The sequence below is a fragment of the Solea senegalensis genome, linkage group LG2 (assembly GCF_019176455.1).
Source record: "Solea senegalensis isolate Sse05_10M linkage group LG2, IFAPA_SoseM_1, whole genome shotgun sequence".
NCBI lineage: Eukaryota > Metazoa > Chordata > Actinopteri > Pleuronectiformes > Soleidae > Solea > Solea senegalensis.
The window spans coordinates 32,297,282-32,320,572 of record NC_058022.1 but is presented as its reverse complement, the minus strand read 5'-3'; the positions used below and the strand labels follow the sequence as shown (position 1 = coordinate 32,320,572).

At 41.2% G+C, this 23,291-nt stretch overlaps 2 protein-coding genes across 2 annotated transcripts; both read right to left on the bottom strand.

Annotated features, from left to right (window-relative positions):
• Window positions 1-524: 524 nt before the first annotated feature.
• Window positions 525-9,408, bottom strand: LOC122765616 (ras-related protein Rab-9A-like). The gene is made up of 3 exons (XM_044020010.1): window positions 9,313-9,408; window positions 4,730-4,896; window positions 525-1,504 (listed from the first exon to the last, which is right to left on the bottom strand). Exon 3 carries the CDS (start codon window positions 1,462-1,464, stop codon window positions 862-864), a length of 603 nt encoding a protein of 200 aa, XP_043875945.1. The 5' UTR covers window positions 1,465-1,504; window positions 4,730-4,896; window positions 9,313-9,408; the 3' UTR covers window positions 525-861.
• LOC122765615 (transcription elongation factor A N-terminal and central domain-containing protein) lies at window positions 7,194-9,319 on the bottom strand. The gene has a single exon (XM_044020009.1). The coding sequence runs from the start codon at window positions 9,147-9,149 to the stop codon at window positions 8,163-8,165; it is 987 nt and encodes a 328-aa protein (XP_043875944.1). The 5' UTR covers window positions 9,150-9,319; the 3' UTR covers window positions 7,194-8,162.
• Window positions 9,409-23,291: the final 13,883 nt, after the last annotated feature.

Here is a 23,291-nt window from a genome sequence, read left to right as displayed (position 1 = left end):
ACTGTAAAAAAAGTTCCACAGGGTGACAATAATGCATCCATTCATCCATCCATTATCTATCACTTTATCCTCCATCGGAGGGTTGCAGGGGGAGCTGTGCCAATCTCAGCTGACATAGGGTAATAGGCGGGATACACCCTGGACAGTTTGCCAGTCCATCGCAGGGCCGACAGTGATACAACTTCAATTAAAAATAAAATAGAGAAGAACAGCTTCTGTCTCCTTAATAAGGTGATGGTTTTAAGTTGTGAATATTCAAAGCCACATGCTCATCCTTCACCCAGTTGTGTTATCCTGTGTTTTCCCTTTGTGAGCCAAATCCCTATATCAATATTTAGTCACACATTAAGAAAAAAATCAGCTGTGAAACCACAAACTGGACGTTCACCTCTCACATGTTGACTCATGGACACCATCTTGTGGACAGAAAGGGTACATACAAAAAACACATAACCAGGTATTTTGGTGGTAGGGAAAAAAACTTGATAATTTAACTGTCTAAAAAAAACCACTGAGGCCACTAATACAGTCCCCTCCAAAAGTCTTGGAACAGTGAGGCAATTTCCTTTATTTTTGCTTTACAATGAAAACATATGGGTTTGACATCAAAATGAATGTTTATAAGACAATATTTGAGCTTTTATTTCCAGGTATTTACATCAAGATGCAGGTGACTGTCTCAATGTTTTCAAATGTTTTGTCCGTCCAGATTAAAACCTGAAAAAAAGCTTTCAAAAAGTTCTGCATTTTAGAAATTTGGAAACTCCTTTTTAAAGCTAAAGTGTATTAGCATGGATGTAGCCACAGATCAATGGCATAACAAAGACATCATATGAACTCCTGCTGGGTGAGTCCCTCAACTCAGCAGCAGGTGGAATCAGTGTGAGTCTTTCTCGATAAATCCACTGTGTTAGTGTGGATGAGGTCGTCAGCTCTATCATCCGTCGCCAGAATGCGGCGAATGGCCTCCTCGAAGGCCAACGCTACATTTGTAGCGTCCTTGGCGCTCGTCTCAAAGTACGGGTGTCCGCCGTTCTCACGGCACCACTTCCTCGCATCCTCTCCTGACACCTGACGTTCAGGAACGTCCAGTTTGTTGCCAACGACCACAAAGGGGAAGCTATCCGGGTCCTTTAAGTCTGCGTAATAAGTGAACTCCTTCTTCCAGTGAGCCAGGTTGAGGAAACTCTGCCCGTCGTCGACGCTGAAGGTGAGCAGGCAGCAGTCGGAGCCACGGTAGAAAGGCGTGCGGAGGCTGCGGAAGCGCTCCTGACCCGCCGTGTCCCAAATCTGCAGAACGATGTGGTGGCCGTCCACCTCCAGCTCCTTGTTGAGGAACTCCACGCCAATGGTGTGGAAGACGTGAGCGTTAAACTTGTTGGTGACGTAGCGGTTCATGAGCGACGATTTGCCAACGCCGCCGTCGCCCAGGATGATGACTTTCAAGAGTGACGACTTGGACATCGTGGAGTGAGCTTAAGACGGCCGGAGAGAGAAAGTTCACCTTGGGAGGGGGGAAAAAAAAGAAACAATTATTTCAACAATGATAACACTTAAGTTATGTTAAGATAAGTTCAAGGGGCGTTCCCTGCACAGGATGTGGCTGCATCACTGCCGAGCAACTGCTTTATTTCATTCACAGACTCTTAACCTTTGTCCTCACAGATAAAGGTGCCTGAGATAAGTACAAAAAGCATCTTAATCAGCTGTCACTCTCTCTTTCTAACACCCACACACATTCATGTACAGCATTCTTAGTGAATCGATCGCTCCCACCAGCTGTTCTTTTCTTTTGATTGATACAGATCACAGTCTGTAAAATCACAATAATTACATCACATAACTTGTAGAAAGACCTTCATGACATACTGAAGTATTCTTTCCATTCACCATCATCAAATTTATGTTCATGTAGTGTTTTATTCCCCCCCCAACATTTGTAATGGTATATTCCCTAGCCTCTTACCCTAACCTGAACCATCACAAATAAATGCATAAAACCAAATTTTAACCCACATTAAGACACATTAATTCTCATTCATTTGGACAGCCTAAAGAAAGCCTTAACCATAACCAGTCATCGTCCTAACCTTAACCAGTCCTTAGAAATGAGGTTCTGCCTCATTAGAACCAGGTTTACTACTGACAGTCTGCTTACATGTTTCCTCACACAAGAACTGGCGAGAGTCAGATGAGCTAATCTGGCTAATCCCATCACACAGCCACTGCCCTCTGATTACCCAACGCAATTAATGAGCCCCCTACGCTGCATGTAATGCACTACTGTGCATGAAATGATCCATGAAAGAGCCACAGGACATCACATGATCACACCGATCACAGGACCAGCGAGGCGTCCTCTGTCCATCCACAGCGTTGCGATTCAGTAACAACAGGGATCTGTTTCAGTTTTCAAGCTGTACATTCAAATATGTGTGAAGATACTGAACTCACTCACTGGCTCTGATCCTCAAACGGAGCTAATGAGGGTTTAAGTGTGAATTTAATTCTGGACACAAGCTGAGGCTCATGTTAATCATCCTGTACATCAAAGAAGACCAGGCTGCTATAGAGGGAGGGAGGGAGGAAGGGAGGGGATTCTAAGAACTGTCTCCTCCTGCACTCAATACTCATTATATACAGTAAAGCTAAAGGAGGTGAGTGGGGTCACTGAAAGAGAAATTAATGCATCAAGCATTTGTCGCAGTCACTACTTTAAAAAAATCAACATTAGCTGGTTCCAATTTTTCTCAAATACATAGATTTGAAGCTTTGTCTGATGATAATCTCATAATGAAATAATAACAAACTCTATCTTTCAACATTTCATTATCTAGCTTTCAACAATGAGTTGCGCCATGTCACAAGAGAATACGATCAAATAATAGTACATTATTCCCAATTTTCTGTCAATTTTCTGTCCTCATCAAACAATTAAGTGGAATAATAGATTCAGAATCTGGGCCACAGTGGCATGCAAAGACATTTCAGGACCACAGGGGCTCAAATAAAAAAGGGGCACCCCCTTGTACATATTTATTGAAAAATAAATGACTTTAAAATTGCACATCTTGTATTTACATAACGGATGAAGGAAAAAACATATTCACATTTTTGACTGTCAAAACAAGCTTTGTAATGTGTTTTTTTAAACAATTGTGACCCAAATCACAATATAAATGAAGTACTGAACTACTTACAACTATTTACAGCCATATCTGTAAAGTTACATATCATTTCCGAAAGATGTGAGGTAAATTAGCTGAAAATTCACGTTATTTAAAACATATACACATAAATCATAAATTAATGGTCGGGAAAATGCATTAAATTTGTTTTGGGACCCAAATAAAAACTATAAAAAAAGTATATGGATCTAGGTTAATAATCAAGATTACCTCGTTCACTCTTCGAATCAACAGGAGGGTTCATGCAGTCTGTGGCCAATGAGGCGTAACTTGTTAGAGCCACTTTAGAGAGTTTGAAGAGTTGAAATAAGTGAACATTTAAACCCTGATAAGGAGTGAAAGGAACATAAGCTCCAGCGTCACATGAACAGGCAGCAGGTATAAACAGCCCCAGGATCAGTGCATTAACAGAAAAATGATACTACGACTGTGGCTAAAAAACAAAGTGGTGCCGTGGCAGGAATGCCACTCACAGTCACACACCCAGCAGTCATATGCTTCATTCAGCAGAAAGGCTTCCATTTACACAAGAGGCTGTTCTTTGGCTTACTTCCAATAAGGAACAGACTTCAAACCTCATTTGATTTAAACCCACAAAATCTGTGGGACAATGCGAGCGAGTCAAAAGAGCAGGGAAATCAAACATTTAGCCAAATAACACAATCAGTCTCAGATTTATCTCAGCAACAGGTGTGACACTTTTATTTTAGGACTCCAAATATCAGTGATACCAATAGGAACTAAACTTGGAGACAAGTTACAAATGACCTGGACAATCTCTACCAGTGTTTCCCAAACTTTATACGAGGGGACCAACGTTTTAAAGACGGCAAACAATCGTGACACAAAATCACAGCATAAACCATGACGAGAGCAAATTTTTTACACCTAATATAATTTTGAATTGGCAAACAAGTCATTGCCAAGATGTGTCTGGTACATTAATTAGATTTTAGGCATTTTACTTGATAAACAAATACATACTGTTTAACTAAAAGCTTGAGAGAATTCTCCAAATTGGCTTGGGGACCTAAAAAAAATCTCCCACAACCCATGTGTGGGTCCCGCCCCTGTCTTTGGTCACCACTGATCTACACAGACATGTCACTGTCACTTTTTCTTTTTTGAAATCAATTTATTTACTTTTGAGATAACTTACTAATGAGAGAAGTGAGGATGGTCCTCTTAATTAGCCACAAACCTGTAACCAGTTAATAACCAATTCATTATTTTCTCGATTAATTCATCAGTTGTTAGGTAAAAGAAAGGTGTTTCTCAAACCTGGAAATGCAAACATTTTTAAACATAAATCAAAAACGCATACACTTCTATTTATATGCTGAATCCTGCTCCAACTATCGGTGTTTATGAGGAAAAATCAAAGAAAGAAGGTCTCTTGTCCGATAATGGAAGCTTTACTATAAATCCAAACCGTCCGATAATGGGCGCGCCAACTGATACGCACACACTCGACGCGTAAAACGACACGTAGTCAGATTTCTCCGCTCCTGCAATGAATGAATGACTGCGAGTGAGTTTACCTGTCACTGTGGTGCTCGCTGCCCGCCTCTGGTCACCTCATCCCTGCCTGCGACCCGGTCAGTGCCGCCGCTGCTGCACTGTGGCACCGCTGAGCCGCTGCTGACGCTCATATGACCCGGCAGCGTCACGCCTCCTCTCATGTGGTCACTGCATCCACTGCATTGTTCTGTTTTTATAATGTTTTTCAAAAGGAGAAAATAGTGTCTTTGTCAGTGTTTTAAACGCATGTGACAACTGGAGTTAACTAACCATGAAAAAAAACATTAAAATGTGTAAGAACAGTGGGGGTTTCCACTCATTTCACCACTTTAGCAAATGAATCACTTTAAAGGTCCAGTGCGTGAGATTTATAGACTTTTTTAGTAGAATCTACAGTATTAAGGCAATGTTTTGACAATAATGTCACAATATTCTGAGAATAACATCGTAATATTAAAAAGTCATAATATTGCGAGAATAAAGTTGGTATTGTATATGGTATATACAGTATGGGTTTAATATTGTTTTAAGACAATATGTACCTTTTAACCTCTGTGTTTAATATGCTTTCTTACCAAGACCTGAAATGTAATATTACTGAAATATGGGAAAAAATGAATTATAAATAAATAAATAAACCTTATATAAATTAAGGTTTATAACACTATGATTATTATTATTATCATCATCATCATTATCTCACACTCACTTAACTATCAGGTGCAGAAGTGGAAACAGGAAATATCTCAGCTTCCTTACATAACTATAATAATAACTATCTTATTATTATTATTAGCAGGTGTCAAGTTGTCTATTGTGCTATTGCGCGTTATATCTGACATGTGGACATAAAGTCTGAAACATTACCACAACATGTTTTCTGCTCTGCAACAACAACCCACACGCAGATATTTTTATTAGTGTGGGTTTAGCTGCGTGAAATTTGCTGCTGAGGCCTAAATTGCAGACCACCATGAATGAAAAGCAACACAAGGACCAATACTGCATCTACACTGCAGGTCTTGAGTTGTTAGAAGGCCACGCCTAAGGCACAAAACCTTGGCATGCGTCGACTGAGTCCTAGGCCTCTATTGCAGTAGTCAAAAGAGAGTCATGTGATCATAGATGGTGATATTAACGGGGGGAATGTCTGATTTCTTCTGCTGATATTTGACTCCATGTGCTTTCAGCCTGCTTTCACCTTCACGGCTCATATCATGACTTGTGCCGCATGGGAGGAAAAGATCCGACTTGGGTTAACATGGAGTGTAAATGCAGCATCTGAGAGGAGACACAACACAGAGCTGACTGCATTCCCACTGTATCTCTGTGTGTGACAAGGTGCTGCTGAAAACAATCTGGGGAAAAGGGGGAAGTAATCTGCATGTTGGTCAAGGGTGAATAAAATAAGTTTTATACGCTGTAAAACACAAACAAAAGAAACTGCTAGAAATTAGCCAAATATTCATGCATTCCTGTTTTAAGAAAAATAATCTGCCAGTGGGGTAAATCATTTTTTTGCTTGGCTAGAATACTTAAAACTAACTAACTAACTTAAAACTTAAAACTGAAGCTAAGTGCAGCCACTTTTAAACTGTAATGTGCCATAAAATGAGGAAAGACAGCAAAAATTAGACAAAATAAGCAAATAAATTCTGTCAAATGAAAAGTATTTACTTAAATTGAGTGTCCCTTCTCTTCAGTTTGGTTCTAATAATACTCTGTCGTACTAAATCTAAATGTAGTTAACTGAAAAATAATCTCATGGCCCAAGATAAATCTTTTGGGCAAAAAAAACAACTAACTAAGCCTTTTTATACGATGACGTGTAAATCACTAACTGTGCCACATCCACAGAGTTCACACACAGTGGGATATCCACTGCTCAGCAGGCAGATTACTGACTCACATGCTCACCCTTTACTCAGGTCACATGTCTCACCCACTCACTCCAGTTTGCTCCAAATGAATGGGATATTGTAGAAGGTCACAGGCATGTGGTGTTTCTTTTCTTTCATTCTTTCTTTTGAAAGGAATTTACCCAGCATTCATAGCAGGGATGGCTTACAAGAATACACTTTATGGATGAAGATCAATAAAATCAGCGTGCGCGAGTGAGGTTAACCTCAGTGGTTTCATATTGTTTTCAAATAAAGTAAACAAAAGCAGCCAAATGAGCTTCTGTGAGGAAAAGACACACTAAACGGCAATTAGAGCAAGTAAAGAACACAGGAAATGATTCAGCGGCAAGAAGATGATGAGAGCTGCTTTTTCAGATGTTGCGGTTTTAAGTCTGCTGTGGCTGCAACTGAGCGTTACGAAGGTATGCAATCTCTACTAAAAAATCCTAAGAATTTGTTGTTTAAACCGCAAAAATGCAGCACTGTCGCCTCTCTCTCCACTCTTGTTTCAGTGCTGAAGAAAACACAAGTGGAGCAATGAACAAACTGCAGGAAAAACATTATTTTCCTTTTAATTTTAATAAAAAAAAGTAGCAGTAAACTTAACACAGAGGCTTTGTGATATTATTTAGGTTACTTCAGGTGCCTATAGTGTAAGGGTGGGCTGAAAATTGAAATATCGATATTGAGGTGGTTTTAGACATCTTTTCCTCCTTGATGAACAGAAACAGCTAAAAGTATAGCAGTGGCCAGTTCACCTCACAACATGTCGGACGTTCAGTTCATCACTGTCTTCAAAATCCAGACTTCTTTTCAGTTTTCTATTCATTTTGGCCTAGGATTTTGTTTGCTAAACGTAGCAGCTACCCTTACAAAATCTGTTGTACATATTGTATTCAACTGTACCTTTTTTGTTTGGATAAAAGAGATGCATTGATTTTGTAAATAATGTGACTCATCGTCTTAAGACACGTATCATTAAAGTTTAATTTAAAGAGGAAAGGAAACTTGCCCTTATCGATCAAATCACAATAAATCCTCTTTGACCTACATTTACATTTATGTATTTTTGCATATTCCAGCAATTAATCATGTATAAATTACGTTAAAGTACTGTTTATATACTGTATATTGGTATTTAATTTATTCTGTCTTGAATATGGTGACACAGATTTATATATTTCTATTTCTATAGTATGTAATTCTTAGTTTTCTCCTGTATACTAGTATATTTGGAAATTCTTTTTCTTAGGGGTCAGCCAGTATATTATATGATATAGAAAACCGGTTGATATTGGACAGATTCAGAAAATCCCATACAATCCAGAAAGCATATGCATAAAAATGTACAAATACAAATCAGCAACATCATCTTAGCTGAGTCTGATGTTGTGTGCTGTTTATTTCTTCTTCATGGGAGAAGAATATTTGTTACACAAATGCGTTGTTAACAGGTTTAAAATGTGACATCGGTATTGTTAGATTCTCAAGTTTGTGATATTGGTATCAGACTCGAAAAAGTGGTTTTGTGCCATGATCCCTAATTCCTAATCTATAGACAGATCCAGCCGCTGTGGTACCACTGCTTCCCACAGTCACTGCAGGTCACAAAGGTCATTGCATCCTCGTCAGGGCCGCCCCGCCTCACCCACGCCGGCAGGAACAGCGCACCTCTGGACACCTGTGTCACCCTACAGTCCGACCCTCCACAACCTTTGCAGCGGATCTTCTGCGTCTGCGTCCCCTGGGTCCCCTGTGGAAGCTGCCTCTCGCTCAGTCCCTGCGACGAGTACGCCTCTCTGAGCTGCCGCAGCTCTGCACTCGCCATCTCCTCTGCTGACATACAGGCGAAGGCCTCGGGCGAGAGGGAGCCGCTCAGGAGGCTGAGGCGCAGGTGGAGGTTTTTCGGGTTCCTCAGGTTGGCCACTTTGCTCCTCACGCAGGTTTTGTATTTGGCCTGGTTGGATTTGTGGAGTGCATGGATGTGTTGCTCTATGTTGCCGGCCAGCTGTGCAGCCACATCCTGATCAGAGGGTTCAGTGCAGAGGGCGGTGAGGAGCAGCTGAGCACATTTGGCTCTTACGGAAGGAATATCAGAAGATACAGATGTCTTCTCTGCAGCCTGGAGGCCGTCACCTCCCTCTGTGGCTGTAGCAGCACCACTGCCACCTGCCTGCACTGAAGCAGAGTGTGGGGAAAGTCCTCCCTCCTCATCTTTGTGTGGTCCTAAGACCTTCACAGAGACACCCCGTGTGTCTCTGCAGTATCGTCTCCACTTGCACAACAAGTGCTTGATTTTCTTCTTCACGCTGACGTCCGAGCAGCTTTTCAGGACCTTGTAAAGAACTCGGACAACGTCTGTGGTTTCCAGCTGCTCTGTTGTGACTCGAGCCTTATCAAGGTCACTGAGGACGGTCAAGATGTTCCCATAGCTTCTGTCTGCATTGAATTTCTCCATCTGCAGCACACACTGGTCTATTGCTCTTGTATCCATGACGACTAGAGAAATAAAACACCCAACATCATAACTCCTACACATAAAGATGCCGAATCTTCATGGAAAATACCAAAAAAAAAAAGGTATTATCATGGAACTTTTGTACTGGCCACAGACTGTAAAAGCGATATGCTGTTGTTCTAATTTGCAGTATTCCCTGAGTGATCAGATTAAAACTTAAATTTTTCTGTGTGGCTTCGTTTACCTGCGCTCCTGAGTGTTTTACAGCTTCCACACAAACACGACAGACCCCAGGAAACGTCTACATGGGAGCAGCCATGTTGGAAGCGTCTTCAAAACAGTGTCACCACCAGACTCCACCTGTAGGTGGTGCTGCAGCCTCACAAAACCGAACCCTCAGCATGACCGTGCATGTTTCTGGTAAATGGAGATGCCAAGCACTCATCAGAACTTTTTTTTAGGAATGCAAATATGAGATTGGAGGGTATTTGTATGTAAAAGCACTTTAAATCAAGCTTTTCAGTTTGTTTACACCTCATACTTTCCACTACAGTATAGTTATGGAACAGATTTGCATTGAATTCCAGGCCTCACATGAGCAGAGCCTACGGGCTGCAGCTTGCCAACAGCCACCAGACAAGAATTCCATAGTGGTAGGTATCTCACAACAGGCCGAGACAAGCCTTTTTTCAGCTGTTGTGCAATTATACATTGTGAAAGAGGGAGATGAACATGTAGGATAATGCCTTGCTGTCATGTCGCAACAGAATGCCCTTTATTCCTCTATTACAGAGGATTTTAATCCACCATAATCTGACTGAATATTGGTGGAAAAGGCTCCAATAATCCAGCTGTTGATCTTATTCTCCACGATATTCAGATTATAATGCCGCTGCAAGCAGAATGTTCTATTAATATACGTGCAGGATAGGATCAGGATACTTTTATTGCTTTAATATTGCTGCTACACTACAACAGCTCTATATAATGTAAAGTGTTATTGTCTACCACTCATCATTTAAAGAAGTATGAAAAATTCCTAAAGGTTAACAACACACATTTAACAGAAAAAAACGAAACAAAGGATTGAAAAGTTATCTTTTGTTTGCGTTTGTCATGACTGTGTCTTCCTCTCCCATTCTGTGAAAAGAGAAATAAATGGATGCTTGTCAAAGGTGCAGTTCAGGGGCCAGAGGTCACCACAGTTAAACTGGGGCGTGATTGACATCTGCAATCAAGAGAAATACAGTTCGTCCCAGCAAAATGAGTTCAGGCCTAAAAACGCTGTTGTGTTCACTTGTTAACAGTCGTGAACATGAACATTGACAGCTGGTAACTGGTTTATGACTGGCCGTGTGGAATTTTAACTGCACCAAATCACAGTTCCGTAATTGCAGACAAATAATTAGATACCTCTCCCGAGTATGACATCCCCCTATGAAACTTTTGCTTTCGACATTCAGTGTGCAGTCAAGAGCAGCGGAGGCCCCGAGGGAAAACGGATGCAGTGTAATAGCTTCTGGCTCTCACGTCCTCACACTGCAGATCTGAAGATGGAAATATAAGCTTCCTGTGAGGCTTTTAGTCGTGTTAATGTCGAACTTTCCTCTCTGAAAACAAGTGTGTCCATGTTGATAAAGTGTGTGTGTGTGTTTAGATGGGTGCGGTTCAGCTGAGAATTCAGTAAACATACGTTTGAGAAGGGGAAAAAAAAAAAAACCCTCTTTCACCAGTCAAGATACCAAAGACCCCCCTGTGTTTTGTTCGTCCAGCCGATAAACGACTGAAATTCCCGAAAACACTTTCAAGGCTCCACAGATGTTATCAAATAATGGAATGGAATTTTACCAGCACGCCTCAGATGTGGGGCACTCTCACCAGGAGGTGGCGCTCTCTGCACTGGACTGACTTCAGTGGCAGTACTGCTGTATCACATCCTGCTTTTGTTGTCTCCCCCTCTTGTGCAGACCACGCCACACTTGATGGTATGTACACATGACCGTTTAGCGCGCACACACACACACACATATGCTACCCCCACCCAGAGTTTGAGAAATCCTAAGGACAGAGGTCATCGTGTTAAAGTGGTCAGTTTCTTTGTGGACAAACATTCATAACAACACGTTAAGTCAACAGACACACACACACACACCCTGAAAACCAAGCACAAAAATGGGCCTTTTTCACTCTCAGCAGCCATTTTGACATGTTTTAACAGGAAAAGCACAGGTGTTACTGATCACACCAACTCAGGAAGCTAAAGGGAACGTAGCACTCAAAAGATTATTATTTAATACCTGTAATTTTCCTTCTGTGTATGACCTTTCAAAATGGCCACTGTCCAAACAGTTCATTAAAAGTGTTTGTCAACAAGGTGTTAGCTAAGCACGGGCGTTACAACTTGTTAACCTTTGGGGGGGATAATAGAAAAATGAAATGCTTAAATTCAAATTTGTGTTAAACAGTGTTTATTGGCCAGTATCACACAACAACTGCGTTCCAAAGAGAAGTTGGGGGGAAAAAAAACATGGACGCAAACGTATCCCGTAGGCTAGCATTTGTTAGCAATACAGCACCATGCGACATGTACATGTACACAGATAAAAAAATTAAACAACAGTATGTGTACAGCTGATTTACTGTGATACAAATACGACACAACACAAGCGCCACCAAACAAGAGGATGCTAATGAGGAAGCTAACCAAAAGACGGCATTGGTCGCATCAGCTTTATTATTTCATTTCATTAACAAACCAAACTATCATTGATGATTTCATACCAGTCCGGTCATTCTCCCCCTCTGACCTCTGGCATCAACAAGGCATTTTCTCCCACAGAACCACTGCTCCCTGGATATTTTGGACCATTTTCTATAAACACTATGAACATGATGGATCCGCAGTTTTCTGAAATACTTAGACCAACAAACTTTGCCACGTTCAAAGTCATTAATCACCTTTCCTCCCCTCATTGTGATGCTCCGTTTGAACTTCAAGCAGCTTGAGTCAATAATGCCTGCAAAACTAAAAGCATTCACATAAACAGTACAAAATGTGTACCTAATAAAGTGGTTAAAGAGTTTCCTAAAATTTCCAGTAGTTATTACTTAAATTAAGGTGTTTGCATACATTTTTTATGAACATTAATGTGTGAGTTAGCTCTTGAGTTCTTTAATGTTTTTTATAGAGATATTAGGACAAAGGAAGTTGTACAAGTGAAGATTTGTGCGTACATTTAAGACCGTCTTGTATTCAGTTGTTGATGTTGTGTGTGTGTGTGTGTTTTCACAGCTTCTCCTGTTTCACACTGATGTGATGTGGGCTGTGGTTTTCATGCTGTCTACCTATATTTTCTATGTGCTCTTGACAGGGTGTGTGGTGCATGTGTGTGTGTGTGTGTGCAATAAAATGTAGGTGTGTGTGTGTATGTAGTGGCTGCCTTCAGCTCCCACCCACCCAATAACACACTCTTCATGACCTAAGGGGGTTGAACACAGATGACTTGTGCTGTTTTCCTGTTTCTTTTCTGCCCTGGGGTTTGTTCTGTTTTTTTTTCTTTTATTTCTCACAGTACAGTCGTTTTTTTTTCTATAGCTTTCTATTTCAGGCTTTGTACTGAAATGTCACTCTCTCAGGCTTTATCTTTTACCTCATGCAGGAAGTGAGGACTCTGAAGTCGTGTGCTTCGTGACTGATCATAATTTCCCTGCTGAAACTCTGGTCAGAACCAGACACACTTTTTATGCAGTAGTTCTTTAATTTAGCAAATAACTAACTGTGTTAAAACATCATACAAAAGTATTGACTTTAATCTCTTACACACAACACATGCGCTCTGAATCCGCCCTGCTTATGACCATGTGTTCCCTGTGCTGCATTAACAATCATCCACATTGATTCATCACATTTGTTTTCCCATAACCCCCTTCTTTTTTTCGTCTGTCCACCGCTGCCAAGACTTACAAGGGGTTACAAATAACCACATCCTCCGCTTGCAGTTGTGTAGCATCAGGCTAACATTTGTAATGTGATCACAGTGAGTGGGGGGAGCGAGGTTGAGAGGGTTAAACTGAGGAGCTGTTGGATTCAGTTCTGCCAGAGAGAGATGGTGCTCAAGTTAAAATGGAACCAAAAGATTGATGGGTAAACTAGCAGTTAAAGCTGAACAAATGTGAACAAATTGGTTCACAAAAGTTTGATTAGTGCCACATGTTTCTCAGTAGAGCAGCATTTATGTCTTGTGTTGCCTGCTGCACACAGGAAGTGAAGTGTGGCTACTGCAAACAGGGCTGGAGTATGACTCAAACTAGCGCACACCATAAGTTTGCAAAAAACAAAAACAACAGTCATGCTTTCAATTTTGCAACTTTCAATATCTGGCAGCTATTTTTTGCAATTTAATGCATATTAAAATAATGTATTCACAATTTAAAATGAAATTCGAAACAGTATAAAACATATTTAAAATAACATTTGTTTGAGTCTTTGTCTTAATGTCCAAAAAATGGAAACTATGTACAGGTGTTTTTCCAACTCTCTCCTAAGTGTATTATTCATCAATCATCTTTTTCTTTTGGTTTTCCTATTCATTTATGAGATGGACAATACAGACTCCAAATGCCATGGCATGGCATTGGTCCGTCCTTTGTGTCTGCCCCCGTCAAAGATAAGGTTCCGTATGGACGTTTTCATTACACAAAGTGGTTTCTCTCTGGAAGAACTGCAGGTGATTTTGGATTTACAAGACAAGACGTTGTAATAATTCACCCACAACAACCACACAGCAATACTTTTCTACTCATCGCCCTCCTGGAATCCACAATAATTCATAAAAGCCATGACATCATGTGTACATAACTCCCCTTGTTCCCGTTTTATTTTTTTCTCGCCCCCTGTGTGCACACAGTTAAACATCCACCTGTGTGACAATGTTCAAACAGGTGTGCTGTGCTGTAAATGGAAGATAAGAGCTGAAGGTGCTTTTGTACAGAAAGGGTAGTGCTCTGTGTGTGTGTGTGTGTGTGTGTGTGTGTGAATGAGCTCTATAACAAAAAGTCCTTTCTATGCAGTGTGACCTGCTCTGCACATTAATCCTCTCATTCAGTTAATCCCCCCCAAAAAAGTACACTGTTGCTGTTAAACATTAGAGATAATGACCATAATCATCGAATTAGCATTTCAGAGTGACGTGCGTTGTGAAAATGAAGACGAGGAACTCATCTCTTCACACGAGTTATGAGTATTCTTTCCCAGCGAGGACAGAGACAGCATGTACTGTCCTCTGTACATTTTTAGCCGGCAGTCCCCCCCCCCATCGATGGTAATTTCCGTTGTGCGATTGAGTCTGAATTCCAGATATCCCACAGTTAAGATTCATGAGCCTGCAGTGTTTGTGCAGAGGACTCTTCTGCACAGGGCTGGCCCAAGCCTTTATGGGGACCTAAGCTGAATTTGATTTGACCCCCTCAGTGTCACCTATGCTTGACTATTATTGACACAAATGTAACTTTATAAATTGCATACTTTGTGTTATTGTTGTGTTATTTACTCTTGTTTGTTTTTTATTGGCATTTTCAACAACCAAATTAAACCACATTTAAGATTAACATTATTTAGATACATAAATGCTATGAACGCTATGAAACGCTATGAATTGATGAGTTGTGAGAAAGACAGAAAGAACAGAGAGAGAGAGAGTGAAACTGTGGTTTTTAATACTCTACTACAGACTCTTCTTCTTTTCATCACAGTTGCAGCACATTATATACATTTTATTTTGAACTCTAGGACTATCTTATCTCAAAATTTAGATTTCTGTCCAATTCATGATGAAACAGTGAAGTTTAAGGTATTTTTTACTGCAGTCAAAAGTCACAACGACAAAATCTGACCCAGAGTTGCTTCTTTTTGGTGGCACCGTTAGCATTTAGCTGGAACTCCAGCTTCACACAGAGCTGCTGCTGTGACTGTAGACTCTTTATCAAATCTCAGCAAAAGAGCCAAAGCAAATGGAACAATCATTTGATCGTTTGGTGTAATTTGAACTCAATTTCGCTCATTATTTAGTGAAGTGAAATCCAATTTAAGGAATAAAGGCTTTCAGAGCCATGGAAAAAAAAACATTGAAATCCGAACATTGCAGACTGTGACTCAGTTCAGAGGATGAAAGCTGCACCTTGAATGATGTTGACATGATGAAACACACCGAGCGACAAGATCTGAGAGCAGAGAAAAGGTCACGTCGCTTCTCATTCCCCTTCGTTTGAACCAGAGTCTATTGTCACTGAGCTGATGGGAGGTAAACCACCGCATCTCACTTCCTTAGCACAAGGGGAACTTTAAAGTACGAGAAGAAAAAACCCCAACATTGTTCTGTAGGAAGTAACACTAAACAGGAAGAAGGTGAGGGAGTCCTTCTACATGAAATGGGAACGGCTGAAAAACGTCGCCAAAAAATTTGAAATATTCAATACATATTTTCATCATATTCCCCCCTGTCATTATAAAGCATTTGTGTTGCTTTTTGCACAATAATCAAAAAACTGAGTGACTTTTACTACCTCTGTAAAATGCATGCACTTACGTCAGCTGCTGTGAGCTGGAAAATGACCATTTTAGGCCTTTTTTGTTCCTCTGAACATTCAAGTGCACACAAGTGTGTGTATGGCTGATGCAGTGGGTGAAACACAGCAGCTGTGGCCAGCAGAGGAAAAAGGGGAAATGTTTTTCTCCGCTCAGTGCAAAGGTTCACAATCTCGCTCTGGCCGCTTTAATAGAGTTACATAACATTGAACATGTGAGAGAGCAAAAAGAGAGAGAGGGGGAAAAAAAGACTGAAAAAATGAAGGGAAATATGAGAAAAAAGGGGAAGCAGATGATGTCATGCATTTCATAGTAAGAGAAGGAGAGAAAACACGCAAGCATCACTGTTTTGTTTTTTTCCTCTCATTCTTTGAGTGTGGAGTAAACGCCGAGACGTTGAACGACAGCTACAACGCCGGCCTCGGATTTCAGCCCATGTGGCGAGAACTGGCCTTATTTGGCATCATAGGGGAAGGAAAAAAGGAAGGAAGGAAGAAGGCAGCGAGGGCCAAGAATTCCACATGAGGTTTTTATCAAACTAAGACTGATGTGGAGTCAGCAGCAGCAGCAACAGCAGTGGCGGCGGCGGCAGCAGCAGCAGCAGCAGTGGCCTTTCACGCTCGATTTGTCTGCTTTAAAAAAGGCTGAATCACAATATCAGGTCGGCCATTTTAAAGGCCTTCAGGCAAACAAAGTCACGTTTATGGCCTCTGTATACTGAGATATATGCTAATTTTAGGGTCCAGTGTGTAATCTATGGGTAGAAATTGAATATAATTGTATTGTATAGTCACTTTGGTACCTTTAATACAAAGGTTTATGCATGGGTCTTGTTTTATGGAGGCTGTCATTCCCACATTCCCTCATAGCAAAGGTACATAAATATATCAATTGCCCATTTGACATATAAAAATGGACGATTAATCCTTAATGAATGTGTTTTTTTTAGGTTTTACACCAACCAAGGCACTCTCATTGTGACATTGGTAATATCTCACTTGGGCTCAAATACACGAAACCACAACTTTCCTGCCTAACTGTACAAAAATGTGTTGCAGCTGTGCATACATTTTAAAATATTTAAATTTTTGGTGGATTTTGAGTCACTTTAGGACAATTTCATGCTGAACCAATGACATTTAAGCTGTCAAAATGTCACATCTGACTAAATCTGACCCAAACACTATGTTAGGGATAAGGATTTGCTTCTTTTTGGTGACGCTGTGAGCATTTAACTGAAATGATAGCTTTACACTGAGCTGCAGCCTCCGTAGTTCTGACACATTTGGGAAAGGGGTCACTCTTTCAGACACACTTGACCTTTAATTGTACAGGTTGTAAAGAAGTTGTGACGTTGAGGAAGAAAATATGAGGGAATGAGGAGCCAGAGTCAGTCACTGTCTCACAGCTCAAACTCTTCACTTTGACACATTCAGCCGTTCACATCTGACAAAACAAGCAACAGGAAACAGAACAGACACCTCCTTGTCTGCTGCATGCTCGCTGCTTTCAAAAATAGCCGCCCCCGCTGTTATCAGGCCCGGGTCATACTTCCTGTCTCTCTGCTGCACTTAAGATTCGCTAAAAGGATTCTGGGTAACAACTATAGTGGGAACACACACAAGCTGTGTCTCAATAGTCAAGGCTACATCCTCCAAGTGTGCAGCCGACAGGACCACAGCACACTTGAAGGAGACGACGTAAGATGCTGTGAGAAATTTGGTTTGATCAGGTCAAATAGTCTCTATTAAATGAAAAAAAGGATAATTGTGTCCTGTTGTTTTCTGCTGGTTGGCAAAAGAGCGCGCAGGTGCATTTCCACCACCCCAGAATTCTGGGAGAGAAACACCAGATGTATCCTTCAAGTGAAGGAGCCGACGATTCATGTGACGCCTGGGACAGCCCATAACACGGTGCTGTGACGCAGTCTGACAACATCTGGATGATGAGCGCACACTTGGAGGAGGCAGCCTTGAGTATTGAGAGACACACACACACACACCGCATATAGTGCACAGGTATGTGAGCAGCAGGAAGTGCAACGCTCCCACTTCCTCTTCGGGCAGGAGCAAATGCAGAAGTGGAGGTGGTACAGACTGGAGAGAGGTCGCTCTCAGTTCTCTTTCTGAGCAGCCTCTTCGTCCTCTTCCTCATATGTCTTATCAGTGCTCACAAATAAAGGGCCTTTTACCATGATTTTATCTTTTTTTTAAATTAAGAAGAAAATAACTGTACATTCAATATGTGAGAAGTATCTTTTTCCTCCAGCTTTTGTTCTGATGCTTATATACAAACATAAACACACTTTAAACAACTTCTCTCTATTAAAGGACGCAAATCTAATTCTAAAAATGCGGGTCGAGCTATTTTTGAGAAAAATCATAATCATAACACAACGTAAAATGTGACATATAAGACGGTGTGACTTGTTTTGGAAACCTCTCATGCATGTAGTTTCACTCTCGTCTTGGTTATTCAGTAGCTACGAGGTGTTTGGTGTCAGTGTTTGTCTCTGGGGGGGTCGCTGTGGACTCTCTGACCACGGAGCCAATTAAAACGAGCCGTGTAGGGCTGCGAAAACACAACAGCAAGGATGTGTCCATAATCATTGACGGAAAATAGGTATGTAGCAGTAAAATAATAACCTCTCTTTGGCATTTCCTTTTTTAAAAAAACCCAAATCTGATGCTGCTCGGTGACATTTCAGGCCCAAGTTTATGTCCTCACCTTAATAAACTCAACAGTCCTCCCACATTCCTCACATAATGGCTGCTCTGTGTATCAAAAACATTGGTTCTACAGTGCAGGGAAGAAAAAAAATCCCTGCTTGATGTGGTCATGTATTGTCCCTGTAATGTGCAGGTTATCAGGCTGGTTTCAGCACAGCACAGGAAAGCACTGCCCACATTCTTTAGAGCTGACCTCATGTTTAAAAAACGCTATTCCTGCACGACACACACCGAATGGTGGGTAAGTGTAATCTAACCCAGAGCTGGTGAAACCAAACATTTTTAAACAACAAAAGAAATGGTGTTGAGGAATTTGGTTTTATTTTGTAGTTTAAGATTTGAAAACTTGTTTACTTATTTAATTCAAGTTCAGTGTCACCACACCTAGTGTTTCACTTTGAATACAAAAGTGCACTTTTGTGATTTTACTGCCCTCTAATGCTGGGGTTCACACCACATTTGACAACTGTACATACAAAGTCGATGCACACACGCGATATTCGCTTCAGCCGAATCGTGTCCGACGCTGGAGTTGTCATTTTTCAACTTTTGCGTAAAACCGCGCTGACGCGATGGCCAATCAGCGTTGAGATTCTCCGAATGACATCACATACTTGTGGACACTCAGAGCTGTACGACTCCTTATCTGTTGTGGAAACGTCTGCTGAGAAGAAACTGTCGTCTTTTGTGGTTCCACGACAACCATACGGAGCCAGACACGTTGATGGTGAAAAGAAATGCCTGTTTCTTCTGGTTAAAACATGTGACTTGACTTGCGGCCAGCGCTCCCATCACTAAATGTACAAAAGGCGACATGACAAATCACATCCACAGTGAACATAGCAAAAATTAAACTGGTTTGGTGTAAATAACACAACTGCAAATAATGTAATTTCTAGTCTTCAATAAGTTACCCCAAGGTGGTGGGAGGGGAGGCCCCATAAAGGCTTGGGCCGGCACTGGGGCCGACGCACAGGTTTTTGCACTTTAAAGAGCATCAAATCTTAACAAGGGCTCTTCCTGTCTGAATACACAGAGGAAGAGACAGAGGTCATTATTTATTTCTCACTTTCTTCCTCTCCCCTCCCGCCGTAGCTACGACTAGCCATGTTTAGAAAAGTCCTGCACACAAAAGGACTCATGTCCAAATATGGTCGCGTGCTGGCACTTGGCGAGAATGAGGTAAAAGCAACAGATACGAGGTCATGCCACAGTGTGTGTGTGTGTGTCGCACCCCCAACCAGCACCCCCACCTCAGGTGGAGCCAGTGATGGCCCTTTGCTCTCACACATCGCCTCTGACAGTCTCATGCATATTCATGTCCCTCTTTTATGTTTTACCTGCCACAGTCGATTCATCACACTGCTGTGCGCACACACACGCGGGCACAAAATGAACAACATGGGCGGCTAATGAGCAGGAATGTTCTCAGATTCACAGATCACAGCAGGGGGTGAGAGGGGCGAGAGGGTCTTCTCTCTCCTTCTCATTGCTTGTCTGTCGTCCGCAGCCAACGACGGCCGTCTAATCAGACGACGGCACGCTTGGCTTTTCCCGCCACAGGTTGTTTTTTTTGTTGTACTGTGAGTACAGTGAAGCAGCAGATTGAGGGCAGTGGAGTCACCTCAGCAACAAAATGGACTTTGTTGCCACTTAAATGTTGCAGACTGTGTTATCAGTAGAAGGATACAAGCAGATATGATATCTCAATATACAAAAAGTTGCACAAGGTTTTTTTAAAGGCTATTTCCTGCTTGGGGGAGCGGTCACAGAATCATTTACAGAATACGCTGCAAGGAGTTGTTCAGTTATTTGTATACATATGTTGTGTTGTGGTGGCGGGAGAAGCAAATGTCCTTTTTTTTATCATTACAAATCAAAAAAAGGCTTTGGATTGCCTTATTCAAACTGATATAAAAGTAGAATTTGACTGAAATGTGAAGAGAGCGGTGCACCCAGGTAAAAAGCAACAAACACATTTTGTGTCATTAGAAATAAAAGCTAACTCATGTTATATCTTTCACTTTCAATTTCAGATTTCTTAACTTCGCAAAAAAACAAAACAATTTTTCTTTCTTTTTTTCTGTAAAATAAAATGAATGTGAAAGACTGTACTGAAGATATTTTAAGACACTAGCAACAGTCGGTGGCAACTGTTTGTTACTTTATTTGAAACCAATACATTTACTAAATGAGTCTTTTTATACAAGATTGAATAGTTTAGAAGCGACAATGTTTTGGCTCCATATTCAGTTGCTTAGGAAAAAACATTGGCCCTAGGCCAAAAGTACTCGCTGACCTTTGGTTTGGAATGTCCTACATTTGCACACACACCGATATGTGATAGTGATTTTGACCAATTTGACTTGTATTTTAAAGCTAAAAGTAAACAGTACTACCTTAGGAGTACAAAGTTAGATAGTCTCTTTTCTTGAAATGAGATAATTTATTTCTTTTTTAAGTGAAAAACTTGCTTGCCAAGATTATTTTTTCTTTTTAGGCAAAAAACAAAACCCCAAACTGGAACAGAGCTAATTTTACTTCACCAACTGTGACCACAAACATCTGTAAAACAAATTTAATGCCATATAGTCTTCCGTCTCGCAGCACCGACAAGAACACACACACAGTGTGTAAAGTCCCATCATCTACTGCAGCGGCTCGGTGTCATCTCTGAGGAACGCACAACTCTAAGAGGAGGAATCTTAACAATTAACGCTGGTCCGAGTGGTTTGGAGGTGCGTGTGTGAAGCTGGGGGTCTCCGTCACTGACAGATTTTATTCTACCATGATGAGAAAATCTGAAGGCTCTCTGAACACTGAAGGCGATTTACCGTAACTTCAAATAAATCACACACAACACCGTCAGTAACCACTGATAGACCACTTATATAGAGATACTACAGGACCCTGATGCGTGAGTATACCAGGGTCCGTGTTATGCGACGCACATGGCACATGCACGCAGGTGGACATACAGGCCTTCTCTATTATGAAACCTCAACTTCAGCCTTCAGAAGAACATCAAAACGACACGAGAAGTCGTCTGCCCGAGGCAAAAAGGAAAAATAACGTAAAGAAACAAACTAATTATAGACTTAGTATAGACATCAGTTTCACTGCGTGTGTGAAAACACCTCATAATGATTGTAATTCTGCTCATAGCCACACCCATTCTTTACATTGCTGGGAATGTCTAACATGTAAGGACGGATGAGAGCGGCAGGCCTGCACATGTCCTGTCCCCTGTCCTTTACCCACACACACCTACACACACGGCGAACGAAACGCAAACTGAGAACAAGTCCAAACACTCTCCCGCTGCGTCTGGAGCAAATCAGCAGATCAGCTATACTTTGACTCACAGCCATCAATTTTCTCGGGCCATCTGCTCACTTTTGGCCCGCGCGAGCAATTTCCATGACAACAGGGTGTTGATAAATGGAGGATGGTCTAATTTAAGTCTGCAGTCTGTTCCGCGATGAAGTCAATCCTGCACTGTTTCCCCCCCTGCTGTTTTTATTAAAATGAATACCAGTGAATACCCGTACAGAGATGACCTGTAATCCTGGATCAGCGTGTGCAAAACACAAGAGCAACTTTTGTGCTGTTGTTTTCATTTTTCAGGAATGAGGGAGAAAAAAACATCTCCATGGGGTTTGATCACATAGAACGGGAGATTTAAGCCGTCAATCTGCAAAAAAAAAAAAAATATATCCCCATCTCTGCTCCCATTCCCATGAAAACACTTTATTCCTTTTGTCTGCGAAGAGATCCTCTTTCATGTGACCTTTTCTCCTGCGTTTAAACCACAGGGTTTTCAATTCCTCAGGGGGTTAGTCCGCTCCCACTCAGGTGGAGTCTCTTTATGCACAGATTACAACCTTCTGCAACACTGAACAGTGCTTCATTGTAACGTACTTCAAGATTGTAGACTACATTTTAGTGGGATTAAACTAATTACAGAATATTTGAATTCTATAGGGTTTTTTTCATTAGTATTTCTTCTAAGCTATCAAGCCTCTCACTGTAGCTTTAAAAAGTCTCCCTGGAACGGATAATAGATCAAATCCAGTTGGTTTACGTCAGTAAAACTGCTACGTCACTGCAGTTACTCAACTTCCTGCTGACTCAGCATATAGTCTTTGGTGTGTCCGTTTATTGAAACTAAATACTTTAATGTCCAGTGTGGAACATTTATTGAATGTGCTCCCCATAAGATGCTTGCACGAGTTAATCATTTTAAAGATATCAGCATTGATTGATTTATCTTTTTTGGTTTCCGTGGCCTTTCTGTGCGTTTACACCGAATTTGACTTCCAGGCTTCCATTTCTGCCAGAAGTGGAGGCGTGGCTCTGTCTGTTCACAATATAGATTTTGCTCTCACAGGCCCCCTACAGGTGGGAATTCGTATGGTACTTTTCAGTGACGCCAAGTTTTTTTTTGTTCAGCGTGATGATGAAAAACAACAAATACTATTAAAAGTTTACAAAAACATAAAGTTACCATGAAGAGGAATTTAAGCAATAGAGTAAAAAAAATGCTCCAGAAAATGATCTTCCACCCAAACCTTTAATTTAGTCTCACCTCCGAAGAAGAAGAAGAAGAGTTAGTTTGTATAGCCCCGAGGTATCTTAAATCTTATCTGTGTGTGACGCACTGACTGACTGACAGCTGCCAGGAGTTATGTTAGAGCCAGCCTGGGGGGCCCACATACACACGTACACACTGCATGAGCCTGACAGGACCTGTACACCCACTATATCTATAGTATTTGGTATTTGGCTCTTCTGTCTGATCAGCATCTTGTCTGCCTGGATACATGTGACTCTGTGTGTGTGTGTGTGTGTGTGTGTGTGTCTTGTCTTTGACAGTGTGGTGGGATCTCTTCCAATTTGAACACATGTCAT